General features: G+C 41.5%; 1 protein-coding gene across 8 annotated transcripts in view; it reads left to right on the top strand.

The window, feature by feature from the left end:
• USP48 (ubiquitin specific peptidase 48) overlaps positions 1 to 20,190 on the top strand; it is a 117,959-nt gene that overhangs the window by 88,976 nt on the left and 8,793 nt on the right. For 7 of the 8 annotated variants that reach the window (XM_063631649.1, XM_063631650.1, XM_055262444.2 and 4 more), the window contains 9 exons: positions 1,142 to 1,266; positions 1,421 to 1,543; positions 1,823 to 1,884; positions 2,176 to 2,286; positions 3,608 to 3,738; positions 4,377 to 4,483; positions 6,388 to 6,492; positions 12,782 to 12,937; positions 17,874 to 17,999. In XM_063631649.1, the coding sequence (XP_063487719.1) occupies positions 1,142 to 1,266; positions 1,421 to 1,543; positions 1,823 to 1,884; positions 2,176 to 2,286; positions 3,608 to 3,738; positions 4,377 to 4,483; positions 6,388 to 6,492; positions 12,782 to 12,937; positions 17,874 to 17,999 (1,046 nt within the window). The remainder of the gene's footprint in view (positions 1 to 1,141; positions 1,267 to 1,420; positions 1,544 to 1,822; positions 1,885 to 2,175; positions 2,287 to 3,607; positions 3,739 to 4,376; positions 4,484 to 6,387; positions 6,493 to 12,781; positions 12,938 to 17,873; positions 18,000 to 20,190) is intronic. The other variant, XM_063631648.1, reaches the window with a different exon arrangement.

Below are 20,190 nucleotides of genomic sequence, written 5' to 3' on the forward strand. Positions count from 1 at the left end.
ACCCAGATGATGTTGGTATTTTTAGTAGAGGCAGGGTTTCATCATGTTGGCCAGGCTGGTCTCAAACTCCTGACAAGTGATCCACCTGCCTCGGCCTCCCAAAGTGCTGGGATTACAGGAGTGAGCCACTGTGCCTGGCCTATAGACCTGGTTTCGTATCCCAGCTTTATTACTCACTAGCTATACTGTACCTGGTTATATTCATCTTTCTAAATTCATTTATTATGGAAAGTGTAGTATGTATTTAGAAAGCTCCTGGCTTTATAATACTCTTAATAAATCTGTAGGTGCCTTGCCAGTGGGTGCAGAAACAAACATATGACTTTAGAAATTTAAAGATAGCTTTCTGGGTAATGACCAATATGGGTAGGTAAGTGAAGTTCACTAACTTATTGCTTGGGAACAGCTGAAACAATAGTAAATATAACCACAACTAGAGCCACAGGAGAACGGTCCTGGCAGAGTGGTGGTGACTGGTATTATTTTTTTATGTCTTCTGGGATTTTTGAAGATTGAAGGGGATCTTCAAAATAAATTGCACATAGCAAACAAGTTGGTGCTTAACTGGAGATGGTTTTCAGATTGAACAGTAGATTGCTTTATCTTCGGTTTGAATTGATAACTTTAGGCAATGGTCCTGTGATGGCTCGACACAGCTTACGAAATATTATTTTAATGCAGTGTGATTTCAAGATTAGTCAAATGGGAGACAGTAAAGTCTGCAGGAAATGATAACCTTTGAGTGTGGGAGTAGGTGTAATTTTGTTAAGCAGCCTTGCCATGGCACAGAGGTCCCAGGACTCCTGGAATCTCATTTTTGACTACTTCCTTCCTTGCAAGGAGAAAGAAAATGCATGGTTTTAGCTTTGTACATTTGTTTTTATCTCATGATTTTTTTTTCAACCACAGACCTAGATTAAGGACATAAAATTGAGGTTAATGGCTACCTCCTTTAGAATTAAAATGAAATCGGAAATTCAGAAGTTTTTGAAAACAAGAAAAGAGAGCTAGAAATACCAAACTTTAGCAAAGCAAGAAAAGTGCACCCGTGGATTTTTCTTAAGTTTAAGAAATAGGAAATAGATAATGACTTTTTTTCCGCTGTTTTTTTTTTTTTTTTCAAAATTTTTTTTAAACTCAGGTGAGTTATGCATATCTGAAAATGAAAGAAGGCTTGTTTCTAAAGAGGCTTGGAGCAAACTGCAGCAGTACTTTCCAAAGGCTCCTGAGTTTCCAAGTTACAAAGAGTGCTGTTCACAGTGCAAGGTACTGAACGCTACTGACATCTGGGGAAATGGCATGCCACCTCCCTGGGTTGACTTCCCAGGGGAATTAACACTGTACTTCTGACGGGGGTGTAGGGAGGAGGCAAGTCATGTGCTGTCAGCAGGAGACAGTTGATTGCTTCATTCTCTTTCAGATTTTAGAAAGAGAAGGGGAAGAAAATGAAGCCTTACATAAGATGATTGCAAACGAGCAAAAGACTTCTCTCCCAAATTTGTTCCAGGATAAAAACAGACCGTGTCTCAGTAACTGGCCAGAGGTATAATGATTCCCACAAAAGAAAGAATGCATCTTTTCTTTTTAAAGCCCTTGCCAAGTTCCCAGTGAGCTATTTCAGAACAACCCAGAACTTCTCATATTCTCATTTGTTTAGTTATCTAACTAGGGGATTTACTCCAGCCTGCTATTTTTTGGTAGAGGACTGTGTTTTCGTTTTATTTATAAAACTTGAATAAGGACAACCAAAGTATATTATAAGGAATTTGTGTTAAGCAGGAGGTGAATTGACGGATATTGTTTTGTGATTTTTGTGTTCTAGGATACGGATGTCCTCTACATCGTGTCTCAGTTCTTTGTAGAAGAGTGGCGGAAATTTGTTAGGTAGAGACAAAATATGTTTTATTTCCTTTATTGTTATTATGATTTGGTTGACTCTGGTATTTTTTAAGATTTCGTGGATTCTGTTTGTTATACCCTTCCTTCATGGTTACTTTCACCAGCATACACGGAAAGCTTGCTTTTCTATTGAATTAAATGAATAAGCCTAAGAAACACATTGAATTACTAATATTTTCTTAAATATATCTCTGATTTTGAAATAATTATTTTAAAATCTTCTCTTTCGTCATGCAGTAATTAGGTATATTTCTCCTCCTTGTCTCATTTGAGTAGAAAGCCTACAAGATGCAGCCCTGTGTCATCAGTTGGGAACAGTGCTCTTTTGTGTCCCCACGGGGGCCTCATGTTTACATTTGCTTCCATGACCAAAGAAGATTCTAAACTGTGAGTTCCTTCTCTTCATGTGATTTTTTTTTTCTTTTCTCTTTCTGATGATTAATAAAGTATGTTTAGGAAATTTCTCATCTGACATAGTCTATTTTAAGAATGTAGTCCTTTGCTGAATTGTGGTTTTGTTTTTCCCCTTTTAAAAGAAAAGAAAGACACTTCTCCAGGAAAGACGAGAGGCTGCCCGAGGCTATTTGTCTTTTTGCTCATTGGTTGTCCCTCTTGGAGACAACACAGCCACCCTTTCTCCTCCCCCGCTGCTGGTGACCAGCGCTGAGACCTCTTTTCCAGAATCAACATGGTCTTGGTTATGGGTTTTGTTCTGCCATGGCCAGCCTTCAGACAATTAACTAGGAGGATAGCAGGGTGGCAGAGCAAAGCCACTGCACTGGTCATCTGGAATTCTAGGGTCTTAGAACCCAAATTTTATTCCATGCTTTAAGTACTTCCAGAGGTGTGCATCTGTGAATTTCTGCCCTGATTTTACCAAAAATCATTATATACGAGAAGGTAGAATGCTTCCAACATTGTCAGAAAATCAGGAAAAGGAAATTGGAACACATAAATAAAAATGCCCTTGGGGTTAAGCTAGAGTTTTATTATTCATATTTCAGTACTGTAACATCATTTAAGGGAGTTCAAAGTTTATATATTCTCTGCATTTTCTCCTTCTTCTTTCTCTCCCTCCCTCTGCGTCCCTCCTTCCCTGTTGCTCTCTCACTCTCACTCTCCATCTCTCTTCTCTTTCCTCCCTCTCTTTCTTCCTGTCATTGTTATTATTGCAAATGTCAGACTTTCAGGAAAATATACCAATAAGCAAATGTGTGTTACCAGTTTAAAAGTTAAATGGTTCAAATATGATTAAAGGCCCCACACTGCTTATCCTTCTGTTGCTACTTCTGTCTTTCTCCCACCCTTCCTCTCACAGTAACCACTGTCCTGAATATAGAGTTTATCTGTCTCAGAAAGTATTCTGTAAAAAAAAAAAAAAATACACGCACATAATGTCTTGCATATTTAAAACTTTTTATATAAATGGCACCATACTGTATTTATAGTTCTGCAACTTATTTTACTCAATTATGTTTTTGAGATCTAACCATGTTGATTCATATAATTTCAGTCCATTTAGTTTCGCTGCTGTGGTAACATTCCTTTGTATGAAAAACTATTCTTTGTGGATGATATGTATCTTTTCCCTCTAATTCCTTTGGATTAAATGTTAGTGTTGATGGTTTTGGTTTAGCAGACTAATGGATTATGTTAATTCTCTTAATTTCCATGTGTCTTAAGGCATGTTGTGTTTTTTTTTGCACAGTATAGCTCTCATATGGCCCAGTGAGTGGCAAATGATACAAAAGCTCTTTGTTGTGGATCATGTAATTAAAATCACGAGAATCGAAGTGGGAGATGTAAACCCTTCAGAAACACAGTATATTTCTGAGCCTAGTAAGTTTTCATATTGCTTTTGGTTTCTATAGTTAAGAGCTGACATTTTAAGAAGAAAGGGTGTGTCAGTGTTGTCTGCTTAAAGTTAAAGATTATGTGGCGGTCCCAACTCCCTAGGTGGAAACTCTCATTATAATCATCCCATTATTTGTACGTTTATTTATGGACAGTAAATGGATTTCCTTATCATTTGCATGTAATAGAATATAGCAGTTAATAGAAAATATTATTAGGAGTTTGGGCCAGCACACTAACTCATACCTGTAATCCTAATACTTTGAGAGACTACGGTGGAAGGACTGCTTAAGGCCAGGAGTTTCAGACCAGCCTGAGCAACATAACAAGACCTCTCTACAAAATAATAAAAATGTAGCACATATCTGTAGTCTGAGCTACTCGCCGAGAGGCTGAGTCAGGAGCATGACTTGAGCCCAGAAGTTTGAGGCTACAGTGAGCTATGTTCATACCACTGTACCCCAGCCTGCGTGACACAGCAAAACCTTGTCTCAAGAAAAGAAAATGTTACTAAGAGTTTAATGAATATTCACTAGTAACTTTGACATATGTTTTTAGATCTTTGATTCTTTAACGATAATTCCTCAGCTACTATTGTTTTCCCTTTTTTTTTTTCCCCAAAGAACTCTGTCCAGAATGCAGAGAAGGCTTATTGTGTCAGCAGCAGAGGGACCTGCGTGAATACACTCAAGCCACCATCTATGTCCATAAAGTTGTGGATAATAAAAAGGTACTGGTCCCTCTTGTGGCGATGACTAGTAATGATCAAGCGTGCTCTCTGACTTGATTTGCTGTTGTATTTGCACTGAGGGTCTGCCTAGGATTGCATTTTTGTTCCTTCAGAGCTGTTTGGCATCAGAATTGAAATTGGACAATAATTGAAAATGAACAGTTATGTGATTGAGAATTTAGTTTGTTATTAATTGATACATAGATATTTATTGAATGTCAGCTGTGTTCCAGGAATGGTCCTGGTGCTGGGGATGCAGTGATAAAGAAGGCAGGTATAATATCTGCTCTCAAAATTATAGGCACCTAGTGAGGAAGATCAGGAATAAAGTATAAATTCATATGATTTCACACAGAAATGACTGTTTTGAAGGAAATTTAGCAGGGTCAAGTGGAGCTTAGTGTGAGACAGGGAGTAGACAGGAGAGGCCTCTTGGAGAAGTTGTTTTTACCCAAACCCTCACTGTCAGGGATGCAGCCCGGGAAGTTTTCCAGACAAAGGAAACAAAAGTCAAAAGGATAAGCCTAATGTGCCTATGCAACAGAGTGAAAACCATTGCACCTAGAACAGCACCGTCCAGTAGAGTTTCCTGTGGTGATGGACAGGTTCTAGGTTCTGTATCTGTGCTACGCACTGCAGTAGTCATTGGCCATGTGTGGCTGTGGAGCATTCGACGTGGCTAGTGTGACTGAGGAATTTAGTTTTAGTTGATTTAAAGTTAAATAGCTACGTGTGGCTAATGGCTACCCTAGCGGCTATTGCTGGTCTAGAATGAAATTTATTCCAAGAAGGGATCATGATACGGAATGAATGACCATACACTATCAGGTTTTATACATCATACCAAGGATTTGGGTTTATTCCCAGTGTAGATATAAGCCCCTGGAGAGTTTCAAGCAAGGTCATGATATGATCTGATTTATAGTTTAAAAAAAGTCACCCTGGCTTTAGTGTTTGGAATTGCTGTGAGGGCATAACAGGAATAAGAGAGGTCAGTTAGAGCCTCTTGCATTGACCTGCAAGGATAGGTGAAATCGATTGGATATATTTGGGAAGTGGAGGTGTTAATACTTGCTTGGATTGGATTTCCAAGCATTTTCTTTATATTAGGAGTGGCTCTTGGGTAGATCCTGACCCAGATCTCTAGCTATCTTATTAATTTATTTAATTCCATGCTTTCTGGGATTAAAGACAAAATGGAATACATTTTATTTGATGCTTGTTTCCAAACACAAGTTTTAGAAGGGTAACTTAAAATTATGCTCTGGAGGCCGAGGGTTCTGCTTTACAAGCTAAATAAACTAAGGCCTTCATTTCCTAATTTGCTGAGAAAATGAAGTTAATGAGTATAAATGTCTCTGTTTCTCCCTGTAAAATTTTCTTAAATCTTTTGTTCTCTGGCATAAAATACTATCCAATTTAGCTGTAGTTTCATTATTCAGTTTAATAAGAGTATTTCATAGTGTTCTGCAAGAGAGCGCTTCTTCCATCTTTCATTTTCTCAATTCTTAAAGAGCATGTGACTCCTGCCACTTGAACAGTTTGAGAACTTGAAAAGGCTTGGCAATCAGTGTGCTCGGGAAGGTGTCAGGCACCTTCGAACTTCTGCAAAATAACATCATTGTACAAGACTGATAATAATAACTGCTCTGCAGAGACCTCTTAAATGTATGGTGAGCACATTAAATACTACAAGAATAAGTCATAGGGTAAAAAACTAACACGTTAAAAGAGCATAGAAAACCTAGAAGGCTTGATTCTTGATCCACTCTCCAGTCTATAATCCCACCATGATAAAGGTGTTCCTCCTCTTGAGAAAGGTTGCTGGTCTCAGCCTCCACATCCTCCATAGCCTGCCTTCCTAGGGTCTGACCTACTTCTCTTTGTTGTCCTGGCACATTCAGGTGATGAAGGATTCGGCTCCGGAGCTGAATGTGAGTAGTTCTGAAACAGAGGAGGACAAGGAAGAAGCTAAACCAGATGGAGAAAAAGATCCAGATTTTAATCAAGTACGTGTTGAAGCTGCTTTTCATTGTTATACTTTCTGCTGTTCTTATAGAGCAGCCACTCGAAGCCCCTGGCCATCTCTCTGTACCGTATATGGGATATGGGATATTGGTTCCTTTTTTTTTTTTTTTTTTTTTGAGATGGAGTCTCGCACTATTGCCTGTGCTAGAGTGCAATGGCACTATCTCAGCTCACCGCAACGTCCACCTCCTGGGTTTAAACCATTCTCCTGCCTCAGCCTCTTGAGTAGCTGGGATTATAGGCGCCCACCACCACACCTGGCTAATTTTTTATATTTTTAGTAGAGACAGGGTTTCACTGCGTTGGCCAGGCTGGTCTCGAACTCCTGACCTCGTGATCCGCCCACCTCAGCCTCCCAAAGTGCTGGGATTACAGGCATGAGCCACCGCACCTGGCCTTTTTTTTTTGAGATGAATCCTAGCCTTGTCACCCAGGCTGGAGTACAGTGGCACAATCTCAGCTCGCTGCAACCTCCACCTCCTGGGTTCAAGCGATTCTCCTGCCTCAGCCTCCCAAGTAGCTGGGATTACAGGCACATGCCACCATGCCTGGCTAATTTTTTGTATCTTTAATGGAGACGGGGTTTCACCTAGGCTGGTCTCAAACTCCTGCAGACGTCATGATCCTCCCGCCTTGGCCTTCCAAACTGCTGGGATTATAGGCGTGAGCCACCGCACCCGGCCCATAAATTGTCTTTTGAGAACAGGAAATCGTGGGAATATGGTTGATGTAGGTGGAGATAAGTTTCAGCTTCTCAAAAAGTCAGACCCCCACATTGGAGGATATTTTTTACTTTAAACTCATGGATTTTCTACACAAAGTTTTATTTTTAACAAATGAGTTGTTTGTTTTCTTTCTTGACTACTAAAATAGTGTGGTGAAATTATGGATGGTGTTCTCCCTGAAAGAATGCAAGTGTTATAATAGCCATCTGCAATATCTGTGACAGGGCAGAGGTATCTGGGCTTGTTGGCCTGCCTGCACGTTGATACTTCATTTTTAACATTGATTCAGAGAGTCTGAAAAGCCGTCTTGATTTGTATCTTGTATCTTGATTTGTATCTTGGTGTGCCCAAAATAAATGTTACTTGTGGTTTCCCAACTGGTGTAAAGGGATGTCAGCATTTGTTTTCCATGGCTTATTGGCACTCATAAAATAACCTCAAAACACCTGTGAAGAAGCAAAATCATGCAGTTTGTGACAGTGATCAGCCACTCTTGAAGTTGTCCTTCCCAATCTGTATTTCAGTCAGTCAACACTGGAGGGCCCTTTGCTTCAGTGCTAACCAAATCTGTACACTTGATGAGAATGCAGGTTTTCAGTTTAAAGGGGATATTTTTCTGTAGTAAGTGAGGCCCTTATTAAACTCTGTGTGCATATATACATCTTGTGTTCCTTGGCATAAGGAACAGGGTAAAGAAGGGCAGCAAAGTCATGTCTGCAAACGCTTGTGGAGACATATTAGTTGACTCAGTGCTAATATGTCTCCACAAGCATTTGCAGAGATGACTTTGCTGCCGCCCTTTACCCTGTTCTCAGCTCTGTTTTCATGTCCCCGTCTCTGTGGTGGGGACATCTCTGTGGTCTATACAAGCCATCTTTCGAGCCACATTTGTGCAAACTCGATTGTGTGCTTTTTAGTTGATATATTAAAAGTGTGTGTGTGTGTGTGTGTGTGGCCAGGCACAATGGCTCACGCCTGTAATTCTAGCACTTTGGAAGGCTGGGGCGGGTGGATCACTTGAGGTCAAGAGTTTGACATCAGCCTGGCCAACATAGTGAAACCTGTCTCTACTAAAAATACAAAAAAAATTAGCCGGGCGTGGTGGCAGGCACCTGTAGTCCCAGCTACTCAGGAGGCTGAGGCAGGAGAATGGCATGAACCCAGGAGGCAGAACGTGCAGTGAGCTGAGATCATGCCACTGCACTCCAGCCTGGGTGACAGAGTGAGACTCCGTCTCAAAAAAAATAAAAAAATAAAAATAAAAATACAAAAATTAGACCAGGCGCGGTGGCTCACACCTGTAATTCCAGCACTTTGGGAGGCCGAGGTGGGCGGATCACGAGGTCAGGAGATTGAGACCATCCTGGCTAACACAGTGAAACCCCCGTCTCTACTAAAAATACAAAAAATTAGCCGGGAGTGGTGGCGGGCGCCTGTAGTCCCAGCTACTCAGGAGGCAGAGCTTGCAGTGAACCGTGATCTCACCACTGCACACCAGCCTGGGCAACAGAGCAAGACTCCGCCTCAAAAAAAAAAAAAAATACAAAATACAAAAATTAGGTGTGGTGGTGTGGGCCTGTAATCCCAGGTACTGGGGAGGCTGAGGTAGGAGAATCGCTTCAACCTGGGAGGTGGAGGTTGCAGCAAGCCGAGATTGCGCCACTGCACTCCAGCTTGGGCGACAGAGCGAGACTCCATCTTAAAAAAAAAAAAAAAAAAAAAAAAGAATGCATGTGTGTGTGTGCGCGCGCGTGTGCATGCACATGCATTTGGGTGTATGGGTGTACGTATCCATGCCGATTCAGGACTCCATTCTTTTTTGTCTGTTTGACTGGCAGTACCGTATGTTTTAGTTATTACCACTTGGTAGTATGGCTTAATAATCAGTTGGGAATCAAATTTTTTTATTTTGAGATCAAGTATTGCTCTGTCGTCCAGGCTGGAGTGCAGTGGTGCCATCTCGGTTCACTGCAAGCTCCGCCTCCCAGGTTCACACCATTCTCCTGCCTCAGGCTCCCCAGTAACTGGGACTACAGGCGCCCGCCACCACGCCCAGCTAATTTTTTGTATTTTTTAGTAGAGACGGGGTTTCGCTGTGAAATCCAGGATGGGGGAATCAAATCTTTTATTGCCTGCTGTCACTAATTCTCTGTTCTCTGGTTAACTTTGTAAATTAGTTTGTTAAACTTGACACGATGTTCTTACTGTCTTTAGTTTGTTATTTTAAGCTTTGCTTTTCACCCTAAGAGTTGTTTAGAAAAACCATCTACATTTTCAAGTGATTTAGATTTTAGAAAGCTATCTTTTTTTTGATGGTCTAGTTTTATTCATTGTGGTCATGACCACAGCAATTTTTTCAAAGTGGATGTGGAATCACTCTCCTTAGTTGCGGACGACAACAGATTGCACGTTTATAAATATGATAGAGAATGTTGGGGAACATTGCTTTTTATACTGTAATTATTTTTTATACTTTATAATTTTCTTCTGTCTTCCTTTTCCTTGTTTGGATGTTGTAATACTCTAAAATGTTTTACATTTTGCTTTCTCACAAAAAATTTTTGGCTCACAAAAAATCTCAAGTGTAACCTTCCTCTTTGGAAAAGAAGAGATAGTCCCTGAAAAATGTTCAGCATTTTCAAAATGTCACCCTTCTCATCACATATCTCAGTACATAGATAGCTTCTGTCATTGCTGCTTTAAATCCCTGTAATAAAAAATGATGCATTTATGCTTGTCTTTAGTGGAGATAAACAAATCCCCTTTCCTCTTTTCTCTAAGCTAGATCAACCCAACTCCTTTGACTTCATCTAAAAATTTAGGTTAATAATATACTCGGTATTGGGTATCACTTAGGTAATTGAAAGCCTTCTAAAACCAGTGGGCTGGTTTTTTTGTCAGTTAAGTTGGATTTAAATTCTCCAGATTAAGAAAGAAATAATTCCAGGAAAAGCCTTTAGATCCATTTAAAATCAGAGTTATTAAAAAATCTGTCTGCTTGATGCTCAGGGTTTTTTTTTTTTTGGTTGTGTTTTGTACTTTTAAAATAAAATTATACGTTCATGTAGTTATTTTTCTTTATATTCCTGACTGTAGAATTTGGGTTCAATTTGACCTTTTCTTTTTTTTTTTTGAGACAGAGTCTTGCCCTGTTGCCCAGGCTGGAGTGCAGTGGTGCGATCTCAGCTCACTGCAAGCTCCGCCTCCCGGGTTCACGCCATTCTCCTGCCTCAGCCTCCCAAGTAGCTGGGACTACAGGCGCCCGCCACCATGCCCAGCTAATTTTTTGTATTTTTAGTAGAGACAGGGTTTCACCGTGTTAGCCAGGATGGTCTCAATCTCCAGACCTTGTGATCCGCCTGCCTCAGCCTCTCAAAGTGCTAGGATTACAGGCGTGAGCCACCACGCCCAGCCTGACCTTTACTTTCAACAGTCGAGACTGAGAAAAATGTTTCATCAGCTTTCATTTTATTTTTTTTTTTAACTCACATGTGCACTTAACTTTTTCTCATGAATCTTAGAATCACTCAGTTGCCTATGTAGATTCAGGGCTAGAACCAAACTATCCTCAGGCAGTGTCTTGCTAGTGGTTGGCACCCTGAACAAATGCTCTTCTGTGTTTGGGTCTTGATCACCTTCTGCTTTGTAAACTGTGGAGCCCATGAGTAATGAGTATGTGGCATCTTTGTCTTTAATGACCGCTAAACCGCTCTGCTTATACACGGCTGACACTCAGTGACAACTGTGGAAACCAGAGCCAGGGCCTTGAGGTTACCTCATCCAGATTTAATTAAACCAGATGAAAAGATTTTCTTAAAAATCCTGCTTCTTTTATTCCCTGGCCCGGTTAGCAGAAGAATCTCCCCTGCGCCTCTCACCTCCCCCCCATCCCCCACCGCCCCCACCGGCCACCACCACCACCTTTGGTACAAAAAGCAAAAGAATCTTGATCATTAACCTCTTGATGAGGGATTAATAGGAGTACTGTAGAGGACATTTAGTCCTCATCTATTATTTTTTTCTTGACTGGTACCGCCGCATGTATCATGCACACCCAGGGGCATCCTTTATACAGCACCTTTAGGTAGTCATGGCCATCATGACATTTCCCCTCTAAAAATAAAGACAATGTCCTACCTAATACTAATAATGTGCTCATAAATAAGAAAACTAACGAAAACTCCCTAATGTCCTCTAATACCCATACTCAGATATGTCTTGAACAGTTTTTTCCTCTCAAACCAGTATGTAATCAGGATATGTGTTGTTTGTATCACTTTAGACTTAGAATTTGGAACAGTTACTCTGCCTCCACACCCGCTTTCTTTCCCTTCTTCTTTTTTTGAGACGGAGTTTTGCTCTTGTTGCCCAGGCTGGAGTGCAGTGGTGCAATCTCGGCTCACCACAACCTCTGCCTCCCAGGTTCAAGCGATTCTCCTGCCTTAGCCCCCTAGTAGCTGGGATTACAGGCATGAGCCACCATGCCTGGCTAATTTTGCATTTTTAGTAGAGACAGGGGTTTCTTCACATTAGGCTGGTCTCGAACTCCTGACCTCAGGTCATCTGCCCACCTCAGCCTCCCAGAGTGTTGGGATTACAGGCGTGAGCCACCATGCCCGGCTCTTTGCCTTCTTGACATTGAACTTGGACCAGTTTGATTTCTTTTAGATTGTTCCATGTTCTGTATTTGGCTGATTGCTTCTTTATGTTACTTATTTTAATTTATTATATCCCCTATATTGCAGTTTCTGTAAATTGAAAGGTGGGCATAAATGTTTGATTACATTCCGGTATAACATTTTTGCAAGAATATTTTATGAGTGAGGCTGTATATTTTGCCATTAGGACAAGTGGTAAAGTCTTGTTTTTAGTCAAATTAAGCTTGATTTTTTTATTAATGTTTTATTTTTAAATTCACAGCAGTTTATACTTAGTTTCCATGTCATTCTCAAGAAGAGAAGAAAATGTTTAAAATTCAGGTTGTTCATGAACTAAATTTTGTAATCCTGAAGTTTTTCAGTTTATTATGTTTTTCTGATGTAAGATCTTTTTTATAAAAGAGACAGAGTCTCACTCTGTCAGCAGACTGGAGTCCAGTGGTGCGAATGTAGCTCACTGCAGCCTGGAACTACTGGGCTCAAATGATCCGCCTGCCTCAGCCTCCAAGTAGCTGGGACTACAGGCTCATGCCACCACTCCTGGCTAATTTCTGGTCGAGGTGGGTCTTAATATGTTGCCTAGGCTGGTCTTGAACTCCTGGGATTGTAGGTGTGAGCCCCCTCACCAAACCTTAAATGTCTCTTGTAACAAACATTTAAACTGGTTACATGCACTTAGAGGTATGTATTACTCATTATTTTCTTTTATCAATTATATGTGAGCCTGCCAAGAAAGTCTTGTTAGTCTCTACTCATTGTTTACATTGAATTTCAAATGGTTAAGGGACCAGTAAGTAAACAGCTTTTGTTTACCTGAAAAACTTCATGAGCAAGGGTCACATTATGTTTAATTTCAGTGCTTTCTTCATTTCCAATCTTCATTATAGAGCAATGGTGGAACAAAGCGGCAAAAGATATCCCATCAAAATTATATAGCCTATCAAAAACAAGTTATTCGCCGAAGTATGCGACATAGAAAAGTTCGTGGTGAGAAAGCACTTCTCGTTTCTGCTAATCAGACGTTAAAAGAATTGAAAATTCAGGTGAGGAAAACATTTGTTCAAGTTTGCTCTGGACTTAAGAAGGCCTTTATGAATTCCTGCTTTCCACCTGTATTTACATATATGTATGTATCTGTGCTTTTTCCAAAAGACTTAAAGTTTTCAAAATAGCCAAAAATCTTTTTGTGAAGATGAAAGTGAATTTTGGATTCTGGAAACTTGGGCTGGTTCTGCAATAGCTTTCCAATAATGAGAAACATTGAGAACCACTTAATTTGTCACATGTCAAGGTTGTGCCAGGGTAACTGTTCTCTCACTTTATTGTGCTGTATGCTTTTCTTTGACCACTTAATAGGTATCGGTGCCTGTTACCAGGAACTGCTGTGAAATTTAATGGGAGATAAAAGGCAGCTTATTATTAGCGATTAGTGTTTGCTTATTCACTAGGCTGTCACAGTATTTTTGGTGGCAGATAAATCTGTTTGATAGAGGGTTTTTTTTGTTGTTTTGTGGTTTTTTTTTTGTGAGACGGAGCCTCACTCTATCGCCCAGGCTGGAGTGCAGTGGTGCTGTCTTGGCTCACTGCAACTTCCGCCTCCCAGGTTCAAGCGGTTCTCTGCCTCAGCCTCCTGAGTAGCTGGGATTACAGGTCCGTGCCACCACACCCAGCCAATTTTTGTATTTTTAGTAGAGACAGGGTTTCACCATCTTGGCCAGGCTGGTCTTAAACTCCTTACCTCGTTTTCCACCCGCCTCAGCCTCCCAAAGTGCTGAGATTACAGGTGTGAGCCACCGCGCCCGGCCTTGAAAGAGTTTTAAAATTATCTTTACCTTTCTTTATCCAGTGATGTGTTCCAAATTGTGATATAGATTTATTTTAGATATGTCCTCTCCATCCCCCCCAAAGCATGCATTGCTTTACAAATCAGTTCCACGGCTGTAGTGCAGGCATTATGAAATGGTTTCATGATACTGTTATTTCTTTGTATCGATACTGAAGTACTATAAATAAGCATTCCAGTGGTAAATCTCAAACCCTAGGCAGAAGGAACTGATAAATTCAAGATGTCCATGAAAAAATCTGGCCCCTAATCTGTTTCAGTCACTGATAGATATCCAAAAAGTTGACCAAATTTCCTCCTTTGCTACTTTTATGTGGCATAGTTTACTGGTTACACATTTTTCTTGTTGCTGATATTTATCATTGTAACTGAGGCAAAAGTACAGGCCTCCTTTGAGGGTGTTATGTATTCCAGATTGTCCTAACAACAGTATTTCCCTTGGTTGAACCCATGGCTCTGAAAATAAGTGTGTTGGCATAATATCTTTACTCTGTTATTGTACCTTTTACATCTAAGAAACCTTGTTTCTATCACTGGCTTTCTGCCTGTCATTGGGAAACTTCAAACATTCAAAACCTTTAAATTACAGAAAGAGCCCCTGTGCATAAAGACATTTTTTAAAGCCTGTGCTGCTTTTATTATGGACTACAATTTTTGAAGAATAAACCAGAAGTCAGCAGAATTAACCCTTCCATCTGAGAGCATGTACCTGCCCGAAGATGGCAGCTGTTCACACAGCCCCCAGAGGTGCTCTTCCTGAATGGCTCTCTCATCTCCCACTCTTGCTTCAGGGACCACTGTGGGCCAAACAGAGTCAAAGAAAAGGCAGTGGAAGGTCTTTCCCCTCACTACATAGTGGTGGGAGCTTGTAAAGCTTCAACTAGATGTGAGCCTATTTGCCTGGCAGTGTGGATAGCATCAGAGTTTATAAGGTTTGCTTGAAACGTTACAAACCTTGCTGTGTCTAATCAGTAATTCATCCACCTTTGATCCCATGAGGTTAATGAAGTACAATTTGTTCATCTCCTTTCTCAAAAGATGTGCAGTGTTTAGTTGTATTATTTATTTCATTTTCCCATAGATAGATCTTTAGTGGGTGGGTGGTATTGCCTGCCTGAGAAAGTAGAATATTTTGGCACAGAGGTGAAATGGCTGGCAGCTGAGGCGATTGCTTCTGTATTTTCTTTTTTCAGCCCCACACACCATCACAAGCAGAGGAGAGCCATTCCCTGATAGCAACAGAGTTTTCATGGCTCCTGTTAAGCTCCATAGACCAGGAATGGCACATCTACTTGTTAAGCAGACCTGTATCATGTTCTTTATACTCAAGCATTCTCCTAGCACTTAGAGTTTAAGGATTATTTTACTGTAGGCCTCCCTGCCTCGGTTGGCCTGTTCCATCTTCCCACTAGAAGCATGTGTTCATCTTTCATATTGACTCTTCTGTGAAACCTGTCTTGGCTCCTTTCATGGAACTGACTGTCCCCCTGTGCTCGCTATATCCTGCACATACCTTCTGCTACCATCCTAACAACTTTGTTTTGACCTCACTCCTGGGAACCCCTCCAGGGCGGGATTATTCACTTTTGTATTATCAACACCTAGAACAGTACTTGACACACGGTAGCTTCTTAATAAATGCTTCATTAGTTGTTGACGGCGTCTCAATGTCCTTGTCCGTTCTCAGAATATAATATGTGAACGTCAGCCCCTCAGTTGTGGCACTTGTGTGGTATTTGCTATTTGTCCAGTTTTATAGGGTAGTACAAAACACTTAGCATTTAGGGGCATGAACAAGCATTTCTACAGTCCAGCAGCTGTGACATTATCCATGTTAAGTTATAGCATCACACACATCCACCGTAGCTCTGCTCGATCTTCATGGTTCCGGAACATTTGCTGGTGTAGGGCTGGATATGCCTGTGCTTGATGTTTGCATGCTGAGCTGGCTTGGATAGAACTGTCCTGTCAGTACTCCTGCTTATTGCTTCATGAAGACCATTGATGATGCCAGTGCACTTTTCATTGCTAGCCACAGATCTCTGGCTAGTCCATCCCTGCCTGCTTTTCGGGCCCTAATGTTCTTTTGAAAAATCCAGGTAAGATTCTGTCCCAGCAGTTAGGGAGGAGGCCAGTGCTGTTATCCTTGTTCTTATTTGTCTTTGGTGCCATTATTAAAATCACTTTTCTGGTCCCCATCACCCTGGCCTGTCAAGCTCTTGGGCCCTGTTACACACACAGTTCAGGGTTGATTTGTGAGGCTCATTTTGTCTTTCCACATCCAAAGAATAGAGTGCAGGAAAGGGCAGAATGGTTTTCCCATGACATCATGGGTGTTGGTGTAATATAAGATACATGTAAAGCATGCATTTTATGGGTAAGTTAAAAAGCATACTAATATGAATATTCTTGAACTTGTCTACTGAGTTAAGAATTAAAACAGTGTCATTGAAGGTTACCTGTGTTTGCCTCTCTGAGCCCAACTTCTACTTGCCCTCCAGAGGTAAACGTGACCCAGAAATGATAAAATTTAAAAAACAAACCTTTCGGAATTTGTAAAAACATTTAAATATTATGTATACCAGTATTTTGGAATGTATGTATGATTTATTTTTGAGACAATGTCTTGCTCTTTCACCCAGGCTGGAGTGCAGTGGTGTAATCTCGGCTTACTGCAACCTCTGCTTCCCGGGTTCAAGTGATTCTCCTGCCTCAGCCTCCCAAGTAGCTAGGATTAAAGGTGCATGGCACTACTCCCATCTAATTTTTGTATTTTTAGTAGAGATAGGGTTTTGCCATGTTGGCCAGGCTGGTCTTGAACTCCTGACCTCAGGTGATCCACCTGCCTCAGCCTCCCAAAGTGCTGATATTACAAGCATGAGCCACCACACTCATCTGGAATGTATTTAATTTTTTTTTTTTTTTTTTTTTTTTGAGATGGGAGTTTTGCTCTTGTCGTACAGGCTGGAGTGCAATGGCGCGATCTCAGCTCACCACAACCTCCATCTCCTGGGTTCAAGCAATTCTCTGGCCTCAGCCTCTTGAGTAGCTGAGATTACAGGCATGCGCCACCACGCCCAGCTAATTTTGTATTTTTAGTAGAGACGGGGTTTCACCATGTTAGGCTGGTCTCAAACTCCTGACCTCAGGTGATCCATCCGCCTCGGCCTCCCAAAGTGTTGGGATTACAGGCGTGAGCCACTGCACCCAGCCGTATTTAATTTTTAACACTTGGCCAGAACTGGGGTGGGGCATACAGTGCCTACCCTTGAGAAATTCATATTTTGCTTCCTAGAGACAAAACTCAGTCTAAGAATATGTGACAGTTCCAAAGTCTGAATTATATACCCCAGGCCATTTGCTAAAGGAATAAGAACAAAAGAGAGAATTTAAAGATGGTTTTAAGAAAGAATTTTGGGCCAGGTGCAGTGGCTCATGCCTGTAATCTTTGCACTTCGGGAGGCTAAGCTGGGAGGATTGCTTGAGTCTAAGAGTTTGAGACCAGCCTGGGCAACATAGCAAGACCTCATGTCTACAAAAAAAAAAAAAAAAAAAATCAGCCAGATATGGTGGCACATATCTGTAGTCTCAGCTACTCAGAAGGCTTAGGTGGGAAGATCCCTTGAGCCTGGGAGTTCAAGGCTGCAATGAGCCATGATCACGCCACTGCACTCCAGCCTGGGTGACAGAGTGAGACCCTGTCTCAACCAAAAAAAAAAAAAAAAGAAAAGAAAGAATTTGGACTTGTTGATGAAAGGATATGGGGCCTAGGAAAGATCAGGTGACAGTGATGACCTTGCCCAAGCCTCAGAGTAGCCATCAGCCCAGCCCCACTTTTTACTCATTTTATTTCCCCACACCTCCATCCTTGGAAGCTGGTAAGGTAAGGAACAAGCGCATCTATATGTGTAATTGTTTCCTAATACTCTACCAGACCTCTTAAGGATGTTCCTGGATATATAGGGACGATAGCCTCAGTAGGAGTATAACAAGTAGGCTGACTGTAAGCAATAGTGGTTTTGTACTCTGAAGCCTTTTTGTTTTTTTTTTAAGAATCCTTGCATAATTTATTTAAATAGGGTATAAGTCTTAGCATTTTGCATTATATGGACTTTGTCTCTTTTATATTGGCACAGATCATGCATGCATTTTCAGTTGCTCCTTTTGACCAGAATTTGTCGATCGATGGAAAGATTTTAAGTGATGACTGTGCCACCCTAGGCACCCTTGGCGTCATTCCTGAATCTGTCATTTTATTGAAGGTAAGTAAACAGCTCCTTAGCTGAAGAACTCAAGGTTTTACATGTTACATAACTATGTGTAAACTGTGTGAAATGGTGGTTAAAGAATGCCTTGGGTCTTTAGCAGAGGGTAGTGGTAAATGACTGCTATGGGTTTTTGCAGCTCAGCCCAGCTCTGGCTGAGCCCCAGGAGACTTAGAGGAGGTCAGGACATCATCATATCTTGTTCTTGTGTGTTATAGTAGGTGATGTTACGCCACAGCATCAGCAACTGCCAGTACCCTGAGAAGGTGAAAGTGAAGGCTTTCCTTGGCCTTTCCTGGATCTCCTAGATCAGTTTCTATGCCTTTGTGGGATCAGGGTACATCATTACTTTCCTGTTCCCTGGTAGGGCAGGGCAGTGGTATAAATCCCACTCACCCAACTGCTAAGCTCCACACCTGATTTTTCCCGTTTGATTTTCTGTCACAAGGGCCCCCATTCTTCTCCAGATACAGATCTAGTTTTCATTCCCCTCAGACTGGGAGGAAGGGAGTGATATTGGGTTGTGGCCCTCTGAACACTGAGGATTTACTGTCATTCCAAAGGGGAAAGCTGAGTGATCTGGTCTCAGGTCACAAAGTTTCTGTGGTGTCCCCTCCCTCCAACCCCCCCCGCCCAGCTTTTTTTTTTTTTTTTTTTCCTTTTTTTGGACTAGATGGATCTGTTCTTAAAACCACACTAATGATACTGATGTCTGCAACTTAATTTGAAATGCTGCCCCCACAGAAAAAAAAAAGCAAAAAATAGGTAGAAGATAGACTTGTGACCGGTGCAAATAGTAACTTATTTTATACTTTAAAATCTATCTCTGCTGAGATTTTCATAGTTTTTCTTAGTTAAAAGTAGATTCGGCCTCCTCTGTAACCTTTTCTCTAACTTCCAGTTCAGCAGAATTCCTTAACCATACATCATAGTATTAAAGTATCTCCTCTTTTCCTTTTGGTTCAAAAGTGCTAGCCAGCCAAGCTAGGAAACAAGGGTTAAAACACGAGGTTCTGTCACAACAGTCAAAATACACGACTTAATGGGATTCTATCCAAGCATGGAAATTGGTTTTGGATTTAGTGGATGTGGAAAGTAGGGGCTTCTTTTTTTTTTTTTTTTTTTTTTTTTTTTGAGATGGAGTCTTGCTGTGTTGCCCAGGCTGGAGTGCAGTGGCACAATCTCGGCTCACTGCAACCTCTGCCTCCCAGGTTCAAGCAGTTCTCTTGCCTCGGCCTCCCGAGTATCTGGGATTACAGGCGTGTGCCACCACACCCGGCCAATTTTTTGTATTTTTAGTAGAGACAGGGTTTCACCATGTTGGCCAGGCTGGTCTTGAACTCCTGACCTCAGGTGATCTGCCCGCCTCACCTCCCAAAGTGCTGGGATTACACGCGTGAGCCACTGCACCAGGCCTCAGTGACTTTTCTTTGACAGTGTCTTTTCTTTGACAGTGTCTTAGAAGCCCCTACTTTCACTGGGCGCGGTGGCTCACGCCTGTAATTCCAACACTTTGGGAGGTTGAGGTGGGCGGATCACGAGGTCAGGAGTTCGAGACCAGCGTGGCCAGCATGGTGAAACCCCATCTCTACTAAAAATACAAGAAAATTCGCCAAGCGTGGTGGTGGGCACCTGTGATCCCAGCTACTTGGGAGGCTGAGACAGGAGAATGGTGTGAACTCGGGAGGTGGAGGTTGCAGTGAGCCGAGATCGCACCACTGCACTCCAGCTTGGGCAACAGAGGGAGACTCCGTCTCAAAAAGAAAGAAAAGTCATTGAACCAGCCTCATTTGCCCAATTCTGCCCTCCCTAAGGGCCTAACTTAGTTGCTTCCCATTGCCTCTTTTGTTTCTTCTTGACCAAAAGAATCCCTACTGTGCCAAATACCACCACATCGTGTGGTAGAATCATTGTTCAGGTTTTTTATTTTGAACTGTGAAATGTATACTTTTCAAACCTTGGAGCCCCAGTTCTGGTGTGATAAAGTTAGGCCCTGGAATGATGAGGCAGACCCCTGTCTACCCCATCCATGCACACACACCCCTCATCCCACCACCTAACCCCTCCCTCTGTTTAACATTCTGCATTTCCTGGAAGTATAGGTTCTTTGAAATGGTTTTGAAAACACATTGAGTTGCTAGATCCTGATGATCCTGTCTGAAGTCCTAAAACAGCCTGTATTGTTGAA

Source organism: Symphalangus syndactylus, chromosome 22 (assembly GCF_028878055.3).
Source record: "Symphalangus syndactylus isolate Jambi chromosome 22, NHGRI_mSymSyn1-v2.1_pri, whole genome shotgun sequence".
In the NCBI taxonomy this organism is placed as follows: Eukaryota; Metazoa; Chordata; class Mammalia; order Primates; family Hylobatidae; genus Symphalangus; species Symphalangus syndactylus.